This window comes from Ruditapes philippinarum, unplaced genomic scaffold, assembly GCF_026571515.1.
Source record: "Ruditapes philippinarum isolate M1 unplaced genomic scaffold, ASM2657151v2 ctg3615_1_1_1_1, whole genome shotgun sequence".
NCBI classification, from domain to species: domain Eukaryota; kingdom Metazoa; phylum Mollusca; class Bivalvia; order Venerida; family Veneridae; genus Ruditapes; species Ruditapes philippinarum.
This window is the reverse complement of record NW_026863180.1, coordinates 18,133-40,036: the sequence shown is the minus strand read 5'-3', so window position 1 is coordinate 40,036 and position 21,904 is coordinate 18,133. Positions and strand designations below refer to the sequence as shown.

At 36.1% G+C, this 21,904-nt stretch overlaps 2 protein-coding genes across 2 annotated transcripts; one reads left to right on the top strand and one right to left on the bottom strand.

Annotated features, from left to right (window-relative positions):
• Window positions 1-2,938: 2,938 nt before the first annotated feature.
• Window positions 2,939-6,555, bottom strand: LOC132721387 (uncharacterized). The gene is made up of 2 exons (XM_060705683.1): window positions 5,778-6,555; window positions 2,939-2,988 (listed from the first exon to the last, which is right to left on the bottom strand). The coding sequence occupies exons 1-2, from the start codon at window positions 6,553-6,555 to the stop codon at window positions 2,939-2,941; spliced, it is 828 nt and encodes a 275-aa protein (XP_060561666.1).
• Window positions 6,556-15,718: 9,163 nt separating this feature from the next.
• On the top strand, window positions 15,719-21,784 carry LOC132721382 (uncharacterized). Its single transcript, XM_060705675.1, has 5 exons — window positions 15,719-16,150; window positions 18,035-18,164; window positions 18,592-18,774; window positions 19,231-19,398; window positions 19,847-21,784. Exons 1-5 carry the CDS (start codon window positions 16,013-16,015, stop codon window positions 20,755-20,757), a joined length of 1,530 nt encoding a protein of 509 aa, XP_060561658.1. The 5' UTR covers window positions 15,719-16,012; the 3' UTR covers window positions 20,758-21,784.
• The last annotated feature ends 120 nt before the right edge of the window (window positions 21,785-21,904 follow it).

Below are 21,904 nucleotides of genomic sequence, written 5' to 3'. Positions count from 1 at the left end.
CCTTACTCATTTGTGTATACAATTTCAGCACGAGAATTTCGTAAATCTCGGTCACTAATGGAAACGATGTATGGTGTTCAAGAAAAGCCACTGGAATTAATTAAAGAGTCTGTTTGATATGTAAAATAATTGAACCTATTTTATTCAGTATCGAGTCAACACTATTCAGATACCCAAGCGCAGATACTCAAGCGATTATGCTGATTGTTATTCATAGAAGAATATAAGAATTTTGGCCAAGAACAGGAACTTCGGCCATAAACTATGTAATAAACAAATGCACTAGATTTCTAGTGCTCGAATCGATAACAATTTATTGAATATGAATATGCAGGGCGATTATTAAGGTGGTGTTAAAATATTGTTTTACAAAATGATGTCATAATCGTTACAAGTGTTTCGCGCGTGTGTGTGTTCAATCAAGTATGTATGGTGTGTAAGTGAGGCCATTGCCGAAATAGCGACGTTCACATGTACATTAATGCCCAAATGATCGCAGTCCGTATTTTCTTTGTCTTATTAACCTTTGATCTTTTGAACCGTTAGTTAACCTGTTGAACTGTTATTGATTAACCTGTGTCATCAATTAAGGCAGGAACTGCCATCTGTATAATTTTTCCCGTTTAAATTGTTTCTTTTATTATAACAACATGACAATGTTTAATAAAATTCTATTGAACAGTTTTAAGTTTGCCTATGTGTCTGTATGAAAACTACCGAAAAGTCTTAAAATGTTGTTAACATAATTTTTCTTTCCCTTAATATTCTGTAGAAAAGCACTCACACTTAAAGCTTAATGCAGGACTCTGCAACAGTTCAATAATCAAAATGTAATGTCAAATTATAGGGTGAGCGGTGGCCTAGTGACTCATATGTCTGTCTTTCAACCAACCAAGGGACCGCGGGTTCGAGCCCCGATCGGGGAAAGACCATGCATTTTCCTATGACACCAGTACTGGTTGGGTTCAGGAAGCGGACTCCAAAGTGATCAATATAAGTTGCAAGAACTTTTTTCGCAATCGAGCTTAAACAATATGTTTTAACTAACACGTACATTATGATAAATAGCCACATTTTCACTGCAAACCCATAAGCTGCTTAATTTGTAAAATGAATTTTCTAAGGATTCAATTTCAAATAGTTCATTCAAGTGATTTTGATATCAAAATACAGCTGCTGTCTGGTAAGATGTAACTGACGTAATGAAGGCTAGCCCGGCGCTATAGTGGTCACAAACGTGAATCATGTTTATTTAAGCTCGATTGCGAAACAAGTTCTGACAGCATAATTATATTAATCACTTTCGAGGCCACTCACTGGAACCAACCAACTGGTGTCATATGATGAAGCATAGTCGTGACCCGATTAGGACTCAAACTCATGATCACTGGGTAGAGAGCAAACGCTTTAAAAGTTAGGCCATCACTACTCACTTTTTTTAGCATTTAAAGGATCATTGACTATTTACAACTTATGGACGCGCTATTGTTTCCAGTCTTGAAACTATAAAAATATGTTATATTCAGACAACACTTAATACACAGCCCCGCTATCACTAACCCTGTGAACGTCTGGCACATGTTTTGCTTGGAGGTATCCCTTACGTGTGTGGCGAATTTGTAAAAATACAAAATTATGATTGGCTGAGGAAGCAATATAAAACACATGGCCGTGTCTTTAACGGTTGCAGAATGCCCCAATGGCATAGTTTCTAGCCTTTGCTGCATTTTTCATAAAGTATATATTCTTAGTAATAATATAATCTTATGCAATAGTTTGAAATATTTTCTATACGATTGTGCTTGCAGAAGTAACGAAGTCACAAAATGGATCAAGCTCGCGCAGCATTTATTTCTGCCAGTCTTAAAACGTTTATTATAAGCGTCCAATCAGCTCAAAAGGTAGGGCGTTGAAGTGTGAATCGGGCGACCCAGTTTCGATTCCGGACGGCGCAGGTCACTTTCGTCGTGATTGATCATGGAATCATTTCTACGGCCATTCGCACTGTACCTCTGCTCTTGCATGTACAGAAATAATCAGTTCCTTGCTTAAGTGTAGGCAACTTGTACTGGTAAACTGATTGACAGCCTGCCCAGGAACGATGCAATGGCTAAACTGTGCTCTTGTAAATTTAATGTGGCTTACTGCCGTGATCCGAAATGAAAAGTACCAACACCACCACCACCACAAACTCGTTTACTAGTGTTAGAAAAGATACGCCATTATCAGAGTTATACTGATTATACCGCAATGAAATCAATTGTGTGCAATACATTTTCCAATATCTTATTTGAAACAAGTGAAATGTCGATGCTGCACATCAAAGACGCCGCCAAATGATGTGAACAGTCACAGGTGATGTACAAAATACATGTTTTCTATTAAGGTTGGATATCCAAAGCATTGATTACTTTTCTTCATGCTCATGGTATGTGCTCGTTGTTTAATAATTTAGTTGCATATTTTTGTGAAAAAGTAGAACCTAATGCATAAATGTACAAAGTTATGCCATGTCTGAAATTCTAAAATGTTTGTCTTTAAGTATACCGACCATTTCATTTCACTTGTTATCCAATAAATTTTGCTTCGATCAGACTTTTCAATCTTTGTCGCAACAAAATTCAAGAGAAAGACAGACGTAAAGAAAAACATCTCCGTTGCGCCGAGAACACGTCCATTTAAATATTGGTGCGAATTGCATAATGTCCGAATGATTTTGAGGACGAACTGTTCTGTTTTTTTTTTACAAATATGTAGCAAAAAATTGTCTGTAATATCAAATAAAAGTTATGAATAAATTGTTGATAAAATGAACGTTTAAACAGACACGTTTGTGACCCATGAGCTGGATAAGAATAGACATATAAGAATTTTTACTTTTATTTCCTTTTTATAATAAGATTGTACAGCTTGAAGAATACACAAGACTAAACAACCATTATTCTGTGGTGGCTGAAACATTTTTCAATTGTCTAGATGATGAACGACCTTGAATATTAGAAATTACAAAATCACGCAAATATGCGCCACATTGCTTTTGTTATAATTAATTTACAAGAGGTGTAAAGCTATGTCGGACCGTATTTGGTACAAAAACGAATATGGTACAAATTTGTACCATATTCGGCCGAATATGGTACAACTGTCTAATTGTACCATATACGTATCTGCAGTTTTGGGATAAAATGCCTGACCAAATATGGTACAAACTTGTACCATATTCGGATGAAAAATGTACCACATTCGTTCCGAAATTGGTACACACTCATCATCGTCATCATCATCGTTATCTCATCATCATCACCATCATCATCATTATCATCATCATCATCATCATCATCATCATCATCATCATCATCATCACCATCATCATAATCATCATCATAACTACAATTTGCATCAACGTCATCAATACCATCATGAAAATAATCATCATCGTCCTCTCATCATCATCATCATCATCATCACCATCATCTTCGTCATCGTCATCATCATCATCATCATCATCATCATCATCACTACAATTTGCATCAACGTCATCAATACCATCATGAAAATAATCATCATCGTCATCATCATCATCATCATCAGCATCATCATCATCATCATCATAATCATCATCATCGGCGGCCGGTAATCATTGGCGTCAACATAATAAAAAACTTTTTTCATCATCATCATTATAATCATTACATCGGCCGATAAACATCGCAGTTATCATCATCACAATCATCAAACCCCAATCATCATCACCATTGTCATCATCATCAATTACATCATCATCGTCACCATTAACACCATCATCATCATCGTCACCATTAACGCCATTATCATCATCATCGTCATGATGATGACAAAAGTTTTGATGATGATGACGACGATCAAATTACCGTCATCATCATCATCACAAACTTTTATCATCATTGTCATCATCATTACCATCATTATCACCACAATCATCAAGGTCATCATCATCATCAACACCATCATCATCATCACCATTATCATCATCGTAATGAAGATCACAAAAATGTGATGATGATAACTGCGATGTTTTTCGGTCGATGGTGATGATGATGACAAAAGTTTTGTAATGATGATAACGACGGTCAGCACATCATCATCATCATAATCTACCGATAAAAATCGCCGTCAGCATCATCAAAACACATTTGTCATCATAATCATCATCATTATAATAATCATCATCGACTGATAAACATCGCTGTCATAATCATCCAAATACGTTTGTTATCATCATCATCATCATCATCACATCAATTATCAACACCCCAATGATCATCATCGTTGTTATCTTCCCCAACACCACCATCATCATCACCATCAAAACCAACATCATCATATCCATTATCATGATCGTAATGGTGATCACAAAAGTTTTTTTTGTGATGATAATGACAGCGATGTTTTCGGTCGATAATGAGGATGTTGTGATGATGATGACGACGATGAGAATATCATCATCATCATCGGCCAATAAACATCGCCATCATCATCATCACAAATATTTTGTTATCATCATCATCATTATCATCATCGTCGGCCGATAAACATCGCCGTCATCATCATCTAAAATCTTATCATCATCATTATAACCATCATCATCGTCCGATAAACATCGCTGTCATCATCATCCCAAAACGTTTTTATCATCATCATCATCATCATTATCATCATCATCCTCACAATCATCAAACCCCAATCATCATAACCACTGTCATCATCATCACCACCACCATCATCACAATTTTTTTAACATCATCATCATCGAAAACGTTTTGTCATCATCATCATCATCACATATTCATTTTACATTTTGTATTTTATAATTTGTTTCATTCAAGAGATTCAACAAACTTGTACTTTTTTCATTTATTGGTATACTGACAGGATTTTTCAAAGTAATATTGAAGAACATAGAACAGCATTTAAATTTTAATCCAACTGTAGCATTTTGACCAGACATAATATACATATATACATTCATTTTAGTAGCAGCCAAAATATCCCAAATGTGCTTCGTAAAAAGTTACCATTAAATGAGCAAATGACAACAAATTTCCGGTAGAAGAACATAATCATCAATCACAAAAATAACATAACAGGTTTCCAAACACCGATATACATGTATATTTCACCTGTAATGTCTGTACATGACATCTATGATATCATACCAACCGATTCCACTAACACGCGCAAACGCAGCCATGCGTTTGCCCATTTTGGCCCCTTGATGATTTCTTTTATTGCCGAAATAAGACCGCTGTTTCTGCCCGCTCTTGTTAATAGGAAACGAACGCTAACAGGATTTCTGTTACTAGTATCTAGTCCAATATCCAGCCGAATGTAAATTCTAGGTGTTTGCAAACTCATTGACCTTATTAAATCTCTAAAGGGTTTGCCGACCTTCGCCAACACAAACTGGATTGACGGGTTTGATTGTATGCAGAACTTTAAAATTTCAACTTGAATGTGAAGTGGTAACATCAGAAATGGAAAAGTCGTTCGCCTCTGTGCCCTCCTATTGTTTATCATATCTTGAAGCTCTTTCAGGGCTGAACACACAGAGACGTCACCGTTGTCGCCAGAGTCACCGTTGTCGCCGGAGTCACCGTTGTCGCCGGAGTCACCGTTGTCGCCGGAGTCACCGTTGTCGCCGGAGTCACCGTTGTCGCCGGAGTCACCGTTGTCGCCGGAGTCACCGTTGTCGCCAGAGTCACCGTTGTCGCCGGAGTCACCGTTGTCGCCAGAGTCACCGTTGTCGCCAGACGCAGCGTTGTCGCCAGAGTCATCGTTGTCGCCAGAGTCATCGTTGTCGCCAGATGCAGTGTTGTCGCCAGACGCAGCGGTGTCGCCGGAGTCACCGTTGTCGCCAGAGTCACCGTTGTCGCCAGACGCAGCGTTGTCGCCAGACGCAGCGCTGTCGCCAGAGTCACCGTTCTCATACGCCTGTTCTAAGCGTGATATTATGTCCTTGTACACGCGTTGATTGATACGGATACTAACGTAATGCATGCCAAATCCTTCTGGGAAATACCCCAATGCAATTGTTCCAACATCACCATCGAACTTTCCATCTGCTGACACAATTGATGAGTGTTCTAGTCCTCGGGTAGAAACTACCAGGCACTGCAAATTATATTCTCTCATAAGTGCAATGAGCGTGAGGTTGTCGCCGTATGTCCCATTCTTAGACATATTCTTAACGTATTCATCAAATGTTTCATCATAGACAAAAGTTTCATAGAAATATCTGTTTTCTACAATGTGATGGACTGCTTCCTTACGTAAAGCATCTACGTCTTTGTATATACCAATTTTACCAAGTTGATGCGATATAGCAGCAAATTGACAATTTCCATCCGGATTTGGGTCCATGGCAATATTCACCCCATCCAACAACTGCAGATTTTCATGGTGTGTTAAAACATGATAGTACTTAGTTCTGTGATTTTGTTTCTCTGAGCGGTTCTGTTTTAATAAATGTTTTTTAATTTTTCGTTGTTTCTCTAACGCAACAGTTAGGCTAGTCATGTTTTCGACCCCAACCGATTTGCTTACGAATCCAAGTTCGGTTTGTTCGGTACTTGAAATGACACGATATAAACACCATTTCGTTTTACTTTTTCTACCTTGCCTTCGATAACATATCTTTTGGTTGGCACCCTGGATTTTCGAAAGGGATAGCGAATTAATACTGTCTCTCCTACTTTGTACTTGCTTGGGGAAGTTGCGTTTTTCAACAGCGACCTGTAAGCTTTTTTATTTGCTCGCCGTATGGTTTTCTTTATTTCACGAGAACTATGACGTTCTTTGGTAAAAACATAACTTCTTCCGTAGTAGGCTTCAAAGGGCGTGAGACCCCCAAGAACTCGTTTGAAACTTGTGTTTATGGCATAGGCTAAATCTTGAAGCCCTTCGACCCAGTTAAATCCACGTTTACTTTTTGTTGCAAATAGAATCTTGGCCTTTATAACACTGTTTGACCTTTCACACTTGCCCTGTGATTGAGGATGATACGGCCTACTATTGATCATTTTGATGTTGTACTAGTTCAACAAAAGTTTCATACTAGGGCCTTTAAATTCCAGTCCGTTGTCACATTGGATGATGTCAGGGGCAAGGTTAACCATCAACACGTCCTCTTATGCCTTTGCAACTTCACGCGAACTCTTCGTTTTCAGGGGTTTTGGCATAACGTACCTAGAATAAACGTCCACGACTTGTAGAATATAACTGTATGTGGACCCCTTGTAGCTAACACTTTGATTTTTCATGTTAATTATGTCAATCTGCCATCTTTTGCCTGGTTCCTCTTCTGTAATTGTCTTTGGCGTTGGCTTGTTTGTAAATCTCGGATACTTCTCATGGTAATACTTGCTATTGTACAGTATTTCAAGGATAGCTTGTTCCGAGAACCCCGTGTAATTTACTTTCAGTTTGTTGTAAATAACCCTTGCTCGTCATCCTTTGTTTTCCATGAACATCTTCTCAACAAATCTAGGAAGATCTTCTTTCACAAGGACTTGCTTTCCTCCACACAATAAATAACCCCGGTCACCAAGCTCGAAGTCCTTACGTTTTCTAATCATGGCCAAACAATTATTCTCTTCAGGTGTCCGTTTCTTCACAGGGACATCGAACGATCCGTTTAAACATCTGACAATAATGTCGTACTTCGACCTGGGCAAGCACCCTAATTGCTTCCTTTTTCTCCTAATTGCTTCCTTCATCTGAAATAATATAATAAGTTATTATACATTTATACTTCATTAGTTAATAGAGCTTGTATTGAACACCGCGTGTCGAAAACGAATGTCTCACGACATGAGCTGAGCTAAAATCACTCGTCTGATAGCTCCGCTAAAATTTACAATCCGAACTTCCGGGCAATATGCGCAATGAAAGTAGCAAGTACTTCATGTAAAGTTTCATTGAAATCCAACCGAATTCAAATTCAGGGGAAAAATAGCGGGCAAACTTATGGCGGTCAACGGACAAACGGTCTGTAGAAACCAATGCTACGTGGATGGAAGGGATATAAAGAAGGGGCCCTGGGGGCCTAGGTCGCTCACCAGAAGTCACGACTAGGCAGAGTTCGAAGGTCAAAGACCTATAAACTCCATAAAATTTAAAATGTTCAAATCTACAGATTAAAGGAGCTCGATCTGATTTTTGGTGGAAAATACACTTTCGAAAAAAATTGTTTCCAAAAGTCGCTATTAATGATTTTGTGAATTGTTTGGGTTAATCTAAAAATACTGACCAGAGGACATTGCATGACATCAAATACAATCCGAAAAAATAACAAGATTTTTTATTTTTCAATTAAAATACACCAAAATTTGGTATTTTTGTCCTATTTATTGAATAGGAATGGAATAGGCCGAAAATATCGCGTTAGTAGATCTAACGCGAAATCCATTTTCCATGCATTTTCAGTTGTTTTACGATACAATTTCTTCGATATAATTCAATATCCTTTGGTCAGTAGTTTTAGATTAACCGAAAACAATTCACAAAATCATTAATACTTTAATAGCGACTTTTGAAACAATTTTTTTTCGAAAGTGTATTTTTCACCAAAATCAGATTGAGCTGTAATAACTGTAAGGAAAATAAAGGCAAAAGCTTCAAAATTAAGTCACTTGGTCAAGGTTTAATTCATCAAAAGTCGAAAGTTCAATCGAAAATGTCACATAACAAATATCAAAGCTCTGAGCAAAGTGGTTTTAGAGAAAAAGATATATATTTTTAAAATTTCTCTATATAATAATTATATAGTTAAACTAAGCGTTTTTGTACCAAATACTGTCGACAGAGCAGGGCCAATTTTAAACCCAGGGGCAATATTCGAACAACCTTGGTAGAAGACCTCTAGAGAATGCCGTCTATTTCTTGTACACGCATACGCACCCGCATCCGTAGCCACCCGTATCAGTAACTGTATCCGCAGAGTTATGCCATATTCCATGTACCCGCATACGTAATCATTTTTGTAAGTAAAATGTCTAAGCTGCCCTCTGTCTTAACCCTTTAATTACAGTATAAGTATTTCAAGTATGTTTTCATTTATTTTATGCTGCTTTTTACTTTAATTTTCATTTTACAGTGATTAGCGTTTATTTTCTGGGTTATATGGAAATCCACACAGTCATTTGAACGTAAATGAACTAAAAAAGCATTGCAATTTGAAATGCTAACGTCTGACAAGCTTTACCAGTCGGTATATAATTTATTTATGAATCTTTAAAATAAATGTCTGTTTTTCATGGGCAAATCTTGCCCAATGTTTGGCTTGGGAGTTCGTGCATTTTGTTTTCAAGAAGAAAAGTTAACAAAAATGAAACAGTAGAAGTATGCAGATGTATATTATGTAAATATTCAATAAATAGGGACAAAAATACCAATTTTGATGTATTTCAATTGAAAATAATTAACTAGGTGTAATTAGAATTGTCCGCAAAAAGGGTCCGCATCCGCATATCCGCAAACGAATCGCTCGCTGAGCGATTCGACTTGCGGATGCGGATGCGTATACGGATGCGTACTGCGGACTACGGATACATGGAATAGGTCTCGAACTCTGAACTGTTTCGATTTTTAACGGATGCGGATATAATGTTATACTAGAACGTCATGAATAAATAGTTTTAAATAGAAATAATACATAATTCTATGGCCAGTGGGGCCGCCCTGCGTGTGCTTGGACTGTCCAGGTCCCGGTTGTGCGACTCCGCTGGTCATGGGTTACCGGTATGATAATACCGTAAGATTTAAATAATGTCTATTAGACATAGTGTCTACTCAAGGAGCCTTGTGTGCTTCCTAATATGTACTTCAGTGCCAGTCACTCACTAACATTAAAGGCCCCATTCAAGTTCTTTGAGAGCATTCTGTCCTCTGACATATTAAACATTATAAATGGGAGTAAGAACACCTGACCTGTCGCTCAGGTGGCCCCATGCTTGTCCCTCCCTTAATTATAAGGCACCTCACAGGCCTGTTAAATATATGTGCCGAGGTGTCCCCCATTTATAAAATGCCCCCCCCCCCCCAGGAATATGTGTCTGGCACTTTAGGAAGCACACAGACTCCTACGCCAATTTCGTAAATTTCGAACAAACCCAAATAGGAAAACTAGGAATAAAACAAATAAAAAAATGAAAAACTGAATGGTATTCCGTGCCTCGGCAACCTCGCATCGGCCTCCCCCAAAAACCCACCATACAGCATCCTGAACCCCAAACTTTAAAGGAACAGGCTCACCATGTACAATTAACATGCAGGTGGGCATGCAGAACTGACCTGAGTGGAACATACCCTACCGCAAACCTCTGGTCAAGTCATGCTGTTACCTAGGGAACAACGACCATTGTTTTTTGGGTTTTACGCCGTTTTCAACAGTATATTTCAGTCATATCACAGCGGTCAGTTAACCTACGCACCGTTCCTGGGCATGCTTACACTCTGGTGTAAGCGGGTAACCAGTACTAAGCAGATACATTCGCCAGTAACTGACAACTGCCCTACTTGAAACAGCGGTAGGGGAAGAATGGCCGTAGAAAGGAACAACGACCAAGTCAGTTTTAAATTTAACATGAGAAACAAGAGCTGGCCATGTCTTCATCTTCAATGATCTTATCACTACCCCTGTGTGGCAAAATCACCCTTGTTTTATAGTGTAAATATAGTATATATGTTATTAGTTACTCATTCTTTTTAACATGGTCCTGGGAAGGTGCCGTTTGTTATAAATATGTATATAGCACCGCAGTTGTTCAAATTTTAAAAATAAGATTTAACGTCACACAGGGGTAAATTTCATCATTTTATGTTCCACTGAATTATGCATCAAGGGAGCTGGATCTCAACGTTGAAGCATTAAGGTTACATTTCCAGCCCCCAGTGATTGAACGGTTTTAGTGATGCACTCTGTGCCATCATCATCATCATCGTCATCATCCCATCGTCACTTATCAGCCTTGGGGCTCTGTCTCCGGTCTGCTGGGAGGGGGGCCCTCGATGAGGCCCACTTCATATGGCGTGTTATATGAAACCGCCATATTTGTGCTGGACCTCCGGCCCCCCCCAGCGGGTTGGAGACAGGGTCCCAACACAGGCACGGGACGGTGCCAATTTTTACCCCAGGGGCATAATTTGAACAATCTTAGTATAGGACCCCAAAATTATGTCACATACCAAAATTATGTCACATACCAAATATCAAACCTCAAGGCCTTGCAGTTTCGGACAAGAATATTTTTAAAGATTTCACTATGATTTGCCTTTTCGTTGCCATGACAACCAGAGTTCTTCATGAAATGGAATTCTTTGAACAACTTTGGTAGAGCTTGATGCAAGGACTATTCCTGCCAAGTTTCATTGAATTTGGCTTAGCGTGTTAGGAGGAGAAATCGTTTGAAGAAATTGTTGACGGACGCACGTACGGACGCACGCACGCACGGACGATGGACAACTTGCCATCACAATAGCTCACCTTGATCACTTTGTGCTCAGGTGAGCTGAAATGTATCTTGAGAGCTGATGATGGACAACATTTTTCATGAAGTTTCATGACTGTAGCTTAAATATTTTAGCAGTTTAGGAGTTACGCACCCGGAAGGAATGCCACGGACAATTGGATAGACGGACGGACAACTGCAAATGCACTCTGAGGGGGGGGGGGGGGGCATAAAACATAAAAAATCAATGCATGTTAAAACATCAATGCATATTAAGACAACTGAAAATTAAAATTATGTACAGTACTTACTGTCAAGAATTCTTTTGAAGTTTGAAGAAAGTTTGGATTTCAATTCTTTCTAGTCGAAAATCACAACTTTTCTTGCCGACCGCCAAGTCAAATATGGTTACTGACTTCTGAGTAAGACTCGTGTGCAAAATTCCCGCCTTTTTAAAGCGGCACGTTATCAAAGAAAAAATCGGAAACTTCAAAGCTTTGTCGGCTTCTCAGCAATATGACGTCGGAACGACAAATCAACTTTACAAAGTAAGGCCAAATAAAACATTATGTCTGGTTCCGGTGACATGCCCCCAAAAAGTAGGTAGGGTAGGTCGGCATTTCTTTTTATTTTATTTATTTATTTATTTTTACTGATGCTGAGTGAAAGGTGATATAATAACGTTATTTTAATGTATATTTTGTGTGATTAAAGTCTTCTGTGCGTGCAACACTAAGCTTTTTATGTACTGTAAACATGCATAGTGTGCAAGCTGGAGGAGTTTTATGCACATTTAACCCTATAGGTTTAATAATTGTTTCTTTCTGTACGTGTTATATTTTGAAAATATAATTCGCTATAAACGAGACCATTTTCGGTGCTTGCTATGACTAGTACAGTATTTATGCAATTATATGGCAAAATCATGGGTTGTAGAACATTTTAAATTGACTGAATATCAGCGTAAAAAGAAGTCGCAGGGAATGCTTTACGTTGAATGCTTTAGTGCTGTGCAAATTCGTACATTTATTTAAAAATATGAGGTTTTGATTCGAACCTTGCCACAAGATCTAGAGGGGACTGGTAATAAACCCAGTAAATAAAAGACTGTTTCATCTAAAACTCATACTCTGCTATTTCAGTCTTTAAATCAAATGGTTTTGGGTTTGATAGTTCATTATATTAAAGCTAACAACTCCTGTTCCAGAAAATAACCAACACTAACGCACACATCTGCTTACCAACCAAAAAAGATTGAATATCCAATGTTTCGAATTCAAATAATTGACACATACAATGTATTTCTATTTTCAAAATTTACTTTCCCTTAATGAAGACAACATATTATAGATTCAAAACTTAAACTAAAATTATTAAGTTTTGTTTTATTTTTAGAATGTTTACATGAACGCTTTAAAAACGTTCTTTACAATTCTCTTGAATATTGAGTAAAATATCGGACCAATTTTTTCGTATTCAAATAAAAAAAAGTTAAGGGTCGGGCGAAAAAAATAGGTAGGGTCGGGTCACCGGAACCAGACAATTTTTTTCTTTTCGCCTAATGTTTAGGAATGCAGTCACACCTGTCTAAAGCAGCCAGTCAAACATCCTTATTTTTGGAGAGATATATTCATTTAAAAGAGCTCAAAATCTCTTAAATCGGATTTTGGTGAAAATACACTTTCGAAAAAATTTTTTTTAAAAATTTGAAAATTGCTATTAATGATCTTGTGAATTGTTTGGGTCAATCTAAAACTACTGACCAAAGGATATTGAATTATATCGAAGAAATTCTATCGTAAAACAACTGCAAATGCATGAAATATGAATTTCGTTAGTTATTTTTTCGGCCCAATTTCTTGTTTATTTTTCGGATTTTCTCATGCAATATCTTCTTGTCAGAAGTTTTAGATTGACCCAAACAATGCACGAAATCATTAATATGGCTGACGCGACGTCATTCGACCAATCGAATGCGACGTCGACATTCCTGCAACGACGTTTGCTTGGGGCAATCATATCTGGACAAAACCTACCAATTATTATTAAAATGTATTAAAATATAAGCATTAATACCGAGGGGTATTAAACGATCAAATTTTCCAAGAAGCGCTGGCGCGCTTCATGGATTTGCTCGCCTACCTTTACCCTTACAAGTTCACACTCTATGAACATAACCAAAATGCGATAATCCTCAAACTTTTACAGAGTTACCTGGAGCAAGCACGTCTCTAGTCTTAGAGTACTAGTACTTAGTAACCAGTACTAAGCAGATACATTCGCCAGTAATTGACAACTGCCCTACTTGAAACAGCGGTAGGGGAAGAATGGCCGTAGAAATCATTTCGTGACCAATCTCCACGAAAGTATCTGGCCCGCCCGGGAATCGAACCCAGGCCGCCTGCGTGCCAATCTGACGCGCAACCGACTGAGCTACCCGGCGAAACAGTTACACAACCAGCAAAATCCATGTAAAGTGTGGTTAGGTTAGCTGTTTCTGTTACTGCTAGTTACGACGACGACGACGACGACGACGACGACGATGATGATGATGATGATGATGATGATGATACTTTTGTCGCTTCCCATATTAGGTTAATACAATGTATTTGAGTTTGAAAAAAAGTTTACACATCGGCAGACTATTTCATTTATTAAGAAATACATAATTTATGTACCATATACGTAGGCCATTTTCATTTTATGAGTTTTTTTGGTATGTACCAAATACGTTTTGGCGAGCATAGAAAAACTTATTCCAACCGAATATGGTACAATGTTTGTACCATATTCGGTCGAAAATGTACCATATTCGGTCCGAATATGGTACATTTGTACCATATTCGACCGAATATGGTACATTTGTACCATATTCGTTTTTGTACCAAATACGGTCCAACAAAAGCTATTTTAACCAACTTACATCAAGGCTTATTTAACTATTTAACGGCCACTAGGATAAAATCGATAGACCTATCTTTCGACTTAGATATATTTACAAAAATGTGTACATTTTAATAAGACGTATCGTCAAATTCATGAAAATATGGTTTAAATAAATGGAAAGTTTATCTTTCTTTATGGAAGTTTCATTTAGCTTATTGCAATAACGAGGGTATATTTGCGCACATGAAATTAAATGTAACGGGTAAAATTCAATTTAAAGAGTGTCATAAGCTAATTAAAAGATATATATTTACACTACAATTGATAGCCAATAAATAATGCGAGTTTTAGCCCTTTTTGAGTGAATTTTGTGAATTTTGCACAATCAATATCATTGTTCTAAAATTGGAATGAGCAAATGATCTGAAATTTAGCCACCACACAAGTAAGTTTAGAATTATATCAAATGGAACTTAACTTCCAGCCCGCCATGTGACAAAACTCAGTTGATGTCTACATATATGAGCCGCGTCACGACAAACCAACGTAATGCGTTTACGACCAGCATTGATCCAGACGAGTCTGCGCATCTGCACAGTCTGATCAGGATCTATGCTGTTCGCTTACGAACCCTATAACAAGTAAAGAAACTGACAGCGAACAACATGGATCCTAATCAGACTGCGCGGACGCGCAGGCTGATTTGGATCCATGCTGGTCGCAAACCCATTATGTTGGTTTTGTCGTGACGCGGCTCATATATGTTTTATGTGGTGTTTTTTCTTTGTAACTCTTTTGCATTGTATAACAACCTACATCACCATATTCTAATCATGTATCTTTTCTTTTTTTTCTTTATTGAAAAAAATATTATCATGCAATGTGATATCAGTTACATTTTTGTGTTTCTAGGATTCACAATAGATTACATTGTTTTTACGATGTCAGCACTTCAAACCTTTTCAAACATTTTAAGAGCTTATCAAGTAATGAAAGAGTAGATCCATATTAATGTCCCAGTTTAAGTTATCTTTATATCTATATCTGATCAAGGAAGTTGATAATATATTCTCCATTTATTAACATTGATTTAAATTCTATTATCTGTAAGAAATATAGAGTTTAAGTCACCTTATTTCATAATCAACTTCTATTATATATAGTGTAAACTATAAAATTAAATGCTCATTCAAACATTTATAGATTTCTGTAAAGATACTTTGACAATGTGGACATCTTTAAAGTATAAATGAATGTCGGTTTAATAGATTTTTGATAAGAAGTTTTAAAAGCCAGATTCAATTAAACACAAACTTTTTTGTTTAAAATACCACTTACCGATAAGTTATAGTTTAAATCAGCAACAAATAGATATTAGATCTATTTTCATGAAATAAGTTTCGTAAACGCCTTTTTATCAGACTATTTTTGACATAGATAAAACTTGCAAATATGTGCCGAGTGTCTAATCACACACAAATGATAACTGACAGAAATACATGATTATATCTTATACATTTATATTGAAATAATGTCAGATTGAATTTGAATTAAGAAAGTATTGATACCGATATATTAACATGTTAATTTGAGTTATTGAAATAGTATAAATGGAATATATGTAAATATCACACGCCAAAATGCAGTATCAAATCGAAGATGTAAGTTATAGCATTGGAAGATTCTTTGACTTGTACCAAAACAGACTCCCCGTGGTTGTAATGGTAACACAAGGTTTCTGTGGCAACATTATCGAGGACACATTCGATCGAGAACAGGTATCTTGTCAATTTATTTCTTTTTAATCATTAACTTTAATTTATTCCTTCTATATTATTTTAAAACAGGATAAGAATGGAGGACAAAGGGTTACTAACGTGTGACATTGGATGTTCAAATGAACACATCTGCTGGTGTTTCTAAATTAAAATTTTAATCATTACAATGTTTAAATGTTGAATTTTGATTAAGTCGGTGCTAGGGAGCGTGGGGTAACTTACCCTTTCCAGTACCGTGCATGAACAGGCTCAATCAAAGCGAGCCTGCAACTTTTCAATTTTGTCGTTTTGGACGTTCCTACGGAATTCCGTTTTTTTATCTTTAAATACCGCTAAAACTTGCTAAAATCATAACTATGTTGCACTTTTCTTTGTCCCTCTTGAATAAAAAACCTAAATAAAAATCGGGTCATGCTTTTCTCCTTCCGTTGTTTGTATTGTTTGGTTTTAGGGCGAACCAACACAATTTAGATCATATGGCGCCGGAACAGGAAAGATTATTTGGACTAACCCTCGGGTGTAACAAACATAAAGCCACATTGGGTTAATACCACCTCATCTCGAATGCTGAATCTAAGAGATGTACGAGATATACAAACTCATGTGTTTCGAATCCATTTAATCGGCTCTTACGGTCACGCAAAGATAAACGGTGGCTGTAATTCTGATGCCTTAACACTAAAAAGCACCTCCTCAGCAATATGGTGATTTTTACCTTCCCGTTCTTTTTTATTTCCTGTTAAAAATTAGGAACATTTTCCATTCTAGATTTTCCATACTAAAAACAACTGATAATAAATGTTGAAACAGGTTATCCAGCACTTCAGTGTTGCTATAATATCTTAATATCGAAGTGTCTTCGGGATTATTGACCCCCAGTATCTTAGTGTCTAAAATAGAACAGCTTAAGCTAGAGTTTATGTCTTTAAAACCCCATTTTGCAACAGAAATGCTTTCTTGTTTTTAATTCACAAAGGCTTTTTATTCTGAGTGTCTTGTTATGGTTTACTAAAAGGTTACCCATTGGCCAATAACCTGTACCTTTTTAGATTCTGTTGTTTTTTAGCAATTAGTTAAGTTATATTGATTTAGTACTTTGTAAGGAAGTCAACATATTTCTTTGTTTACACTCATGTGATAAAATTATTATAAAAGTAAATTAATAATTCAATTAAGGTCAGTAACGTTTTTAATTAAAATTTCCTTTCACAATCCATTTATTAAATTTGGTTATTGATAGAATTAAATGGAATCTTTACATAACTTTTTACATAGCATATGCACACACATATATATACATATACTTTTTGTTTGAGAAGTAAAACAAAGAAAGTTTACAATACTGATGCTGATAATGACGTTTTACTTGTACATTACATTACTCTTTATAAACCTAACCGAAGTACATTAATCTTTATAAACATAACCGAAGTACATTACTCTCTATAAACATAACCGAAGTACATTACTCTCTATAAACATAACCGAAGTACATTACTCTCTATAAACGTAACCGAAGTACATTACTCTCTATAAACATAACCGAAGTACATTACTCTCTATAAACATAACCGAATTACATTACTCTCTATAAACATAACCGAAGTACATTACTCTCTTTAAAAATAACCGAATTACATTATTCTCAATAAACCATAGCCTCATTACATAACTCTCTATAAACACAGCCTAATTATTTTACTATCTATAAACATAGCCACATTACATTGTTCTCTATATACATGGCCTCATTACATTACTATCTATAAACCTAAGCCTCATAATATAAGAATCTATAAACATAGCCACATTACATTACTTCCTATAAATAAAGCCACATTATATACCTCTCATCCGAATTTATATTTTTTTCGTTTACAATAGGTGATGATTATCAATGCAATATCAAGACAGGAGCGTGTGTTGGCAAAATGTGTAATGCATGGTATACCAAAATTGTTGAGTATCCCCGAAGACTACACTGAAAAGTTATGCATTATTAAAAGTGGGATAGGTAAAACACTGCATTAAAAACAAATTCTTTATTTAAGTGATGATTGTGACCACATACTTTTTTATTGAAAATTGGTAATCCCTGCAGTCAATATAAGACTTTGTTTTAGTATTTATCGATCCTTTTAAATATATCATCACGAAGCTATCTTTTAAATCCCTTTTTTATAGCACATGGGTTATATACTTTGCCGGTAGAGAGCGATAGTTTGTGGTTAAGGCGAATTCTTGCAACATATCAGTCTTGTTTATTAATTTTCAGTCATTTCATAAAGCCTTTCGGAAAATTAGAGCATCATTTAACTCGCAACAAGGTTACTTCTTTACATTTGTATGAACTGCTTTAACACGAGTCTATAGAGAAACACATCCCCTATCTTATTTATGTATTTGTTTCATATATGAATTAATTCATTTTCTTAATTTAGTTGGAGCAGAGTTATCTCTTTACAACATACTACAATCTAACAGCTTGCCATTATGGGTACAGTTCCCAGCTGACCGTGTGCTTACAGTTTGTAACAAGAGCATCAATACAAACGACATTCCTCCTTGGCAGCTCACGAAACGTTTTGACGAAGTCTATTTCCTTGCAAATACTATTGTAGACGGTAGGAGTTTTAAGTAATATAATTATTTAGAAATGTTTAAATAGTATATATCAATATTTTGACAAGGAATCATATGTAATTTCCAACAGATACGGCAACCCATATTAAATATTTTCTTTCACTTTGAAGACACACTCTTCGATCTTACTCGTAATAAAAGCCGGTGCTGCATCTAGTAAATTCACACGTTTTTGTTCATATGTACCACTAGGAAGTCCTATGCAAATGAATATGAATAAGTCGTAATAAATTATTAATAATCTAACGGGCATTACTCAGAGCGTGCGTTCGTTTGTTTGTGTGAGTGTGTGCGTTGGTGCGTGCGTGCATGCACGAGCGCATGCGTGCGTGCGTGTGTTTGTGTGTGTGTGTGTGTGTCTTTATATATAGGCATACATTACAAAACAAAAACCTATGAGCATTTTTTCACGTTAATATATATAAATATATTTGAAGGTCAACTATGGACAGAAGTGATTCCTGTGCCTTTATACCTGTCCAAGCTTAGCCTATCGGTTGTCACAGGACTCAAAGGACAGTGTATTGATAGATGGAGGGTATACTTCGACCATTTGGTTTGCAAATGCTTGGCTATTGAATATGATCAGCAATTTGGAAATCCTAGTGCGTATTCTAGTTACTTATGAGTTTCTTTAGAAAACGCTTATTAAGTTGTATTTTACCTCAATTTTCTAACCTATAATTATTAAATAGTTGCCATCCAATAAAAGATATGTGGTAAGAAAAAACTACCTGTTTGTAACAAAGTTTATTTGATAAATGTATTCAATTCATCTCAAACTATTTGAAATTCATGAATTTATTAATTTTTATATAATCAAGGCTGAATAGAATCGATTTTTTTTTAATATTAAAGGAAAAGATCTTATTTGGAAATATCGGCAATAGAGTGTTTTGATTTATTTTCTTTCGTGACATTATCTAAAATACAATCATATAACCTCTAGTCAAATTATATAGGCTCAATACCAAATGTTATGCAAAAGTCGGTTTCTTCAGTATTTTCTTATCTGATGCAAATGTAAAATGATATCATCATATTTTTTTGCAGATATTGCTGAATATGACCAGTCATCTATACATTCCACCACAAAGATGCCATACTGTGAACCTAAATTATATTCTGATATAGTACGCTTAGTTGAAGGCCCGCCTTTTAAAGTTACACCACATCCTTGTGTCCCGCTGAGAAGCGATGGGAAGAAAGACACAAATACTAAAGTTTCCATTCAAGCAAGGCCTTTACCACCTCTTCCGGACGATATTCCAAAAAACAAACAGCATAAATCGAACCAATCGGATACAACAGAATTATCTGAAAAAGTTAGCAATATGTACATCACGCCTGAACACCAAACAGAAGGTGATGTAAACAAATCTTCTTATTTTGATATACCTAAAAGATCATCATCACCTGAACCGGATTATGACCAGAGAGAAGAAAGTGTAGAATGTAAGTCAGCTAATTCCAAACCGCCTGCTCCTGCACCAAGATATATTTATCCTAAATCCGCTCCATATACACTGAAGCAAACAACAGATTATTCTAATGAAAATGACAGTTTAAACGCAAAACATTCGTCTTTCCGAAAAACAGACAGTAACCCACAATACGACAACGATATTCCTAGAGCAACGTTAAAACCAAAACCCCGAAGTCATGTACAATATCCGAAGGAAGCACCAAAAATAGCGAGACCAGATCGACCTAACAGACCTTTTGAGTACAGACACACTAAGGATACAGTTATGAATGTTGAAAGTCTTTCTATTCATGAAGTGACTGAATACCTAAAAGTTCTGAACCTTGGTCAGTATGCGGAGACGTTTAGAAACAATATGATTGATGGTATGATACTGATTGGTCTCTCGGAGAAAATGTTACGAGAAGACTTTGGCATGAATGGAGTAGAAGCCTTTAGACTTTTAAAGTTTGCAAAAGAAGGATATATACCCAATTAAGTTATGTAAAGCAAATACTTTTACAAATTTGCAATCAAATTGAAAGGTGCCTAGCAATTTCCAAGGACCCGAATGGGCAGATTATGCTCATGTTACGTACATAAATAATATTTGCTCATGCATAATTTAACAACTACGTGGGTACAATTTACAAAAGTAATTTCTTTTTGCAAAGTTTTATGCCGAAGTTTACTGCATTGCAATCAGGTGTAAAGGAAATACTAAGTACATGTACCTCAATATACGTAAAAATGATGTACAGAATTGTTATCAATTCTCTTTCATGACTTCTAGTAGAAACATTTGTGATTTAATTCTTTAAAAGCGTGGAGAAGCGTATTTTTCATTTATAATTAATATGATTTTGTTTATTGATATTTCTATACAATGTGATTTTATATGACACAATTTAAGTATGCAACATTTTAGAAATATCACAAAGGAAAATGGAAGTCTGTATTATAATACATGTATTATTAACAAAAAACAGTTTTTGACTTATCTAAATTACACATCTGATTATCCCCTGTCTCAATAAAACATTCGAAAACGGCTTATAAAAGTGTATTCATAAAAAGTTGTTTTCGACAGTTCATTAAACTATGGAACGCCATTTCCACTTTAATTGCGACGAATTACGTACAATAAATTCTGAATACTTAAATTATGTTGTGTTTTTATTTCTTAATAGTTTTGATTTGTTTGGGTCGTCAGACAAAACAAATAATGGTAGCGAAATTTCAGACCCTGCTATGCTTATTTGCAAAATCCACAAGTAGTCCGTACTACTCGAGGCGGCTACTCCCCTTTATCTACACTAACCAGGAGAACAGGCATTAATTTTAAGCCTTCTCGGAGAAGAAAAAATAGTTCCCGATTGGTCAAAGATTTCTGATGTTGTGTAATTCTTTACAAGTATACATGCTGATATTAAGCTCCATGATTATTTACATTAGTGTTAAACAACAGTATTACCGTGAACAAAATATCTCGAAATTAATAAGGATTACAAACCCAAATCAAGAATAATATGATTTTCTTCAGGCTGTTGTCTTTTAACTCCCCGTGTTCGAGGGTTTACACGCTCGTTTAGGATGCGAGAGGTCTGGAGTTCAAATTCCAGTTAAGGCAACTCATGTTTTTTTGT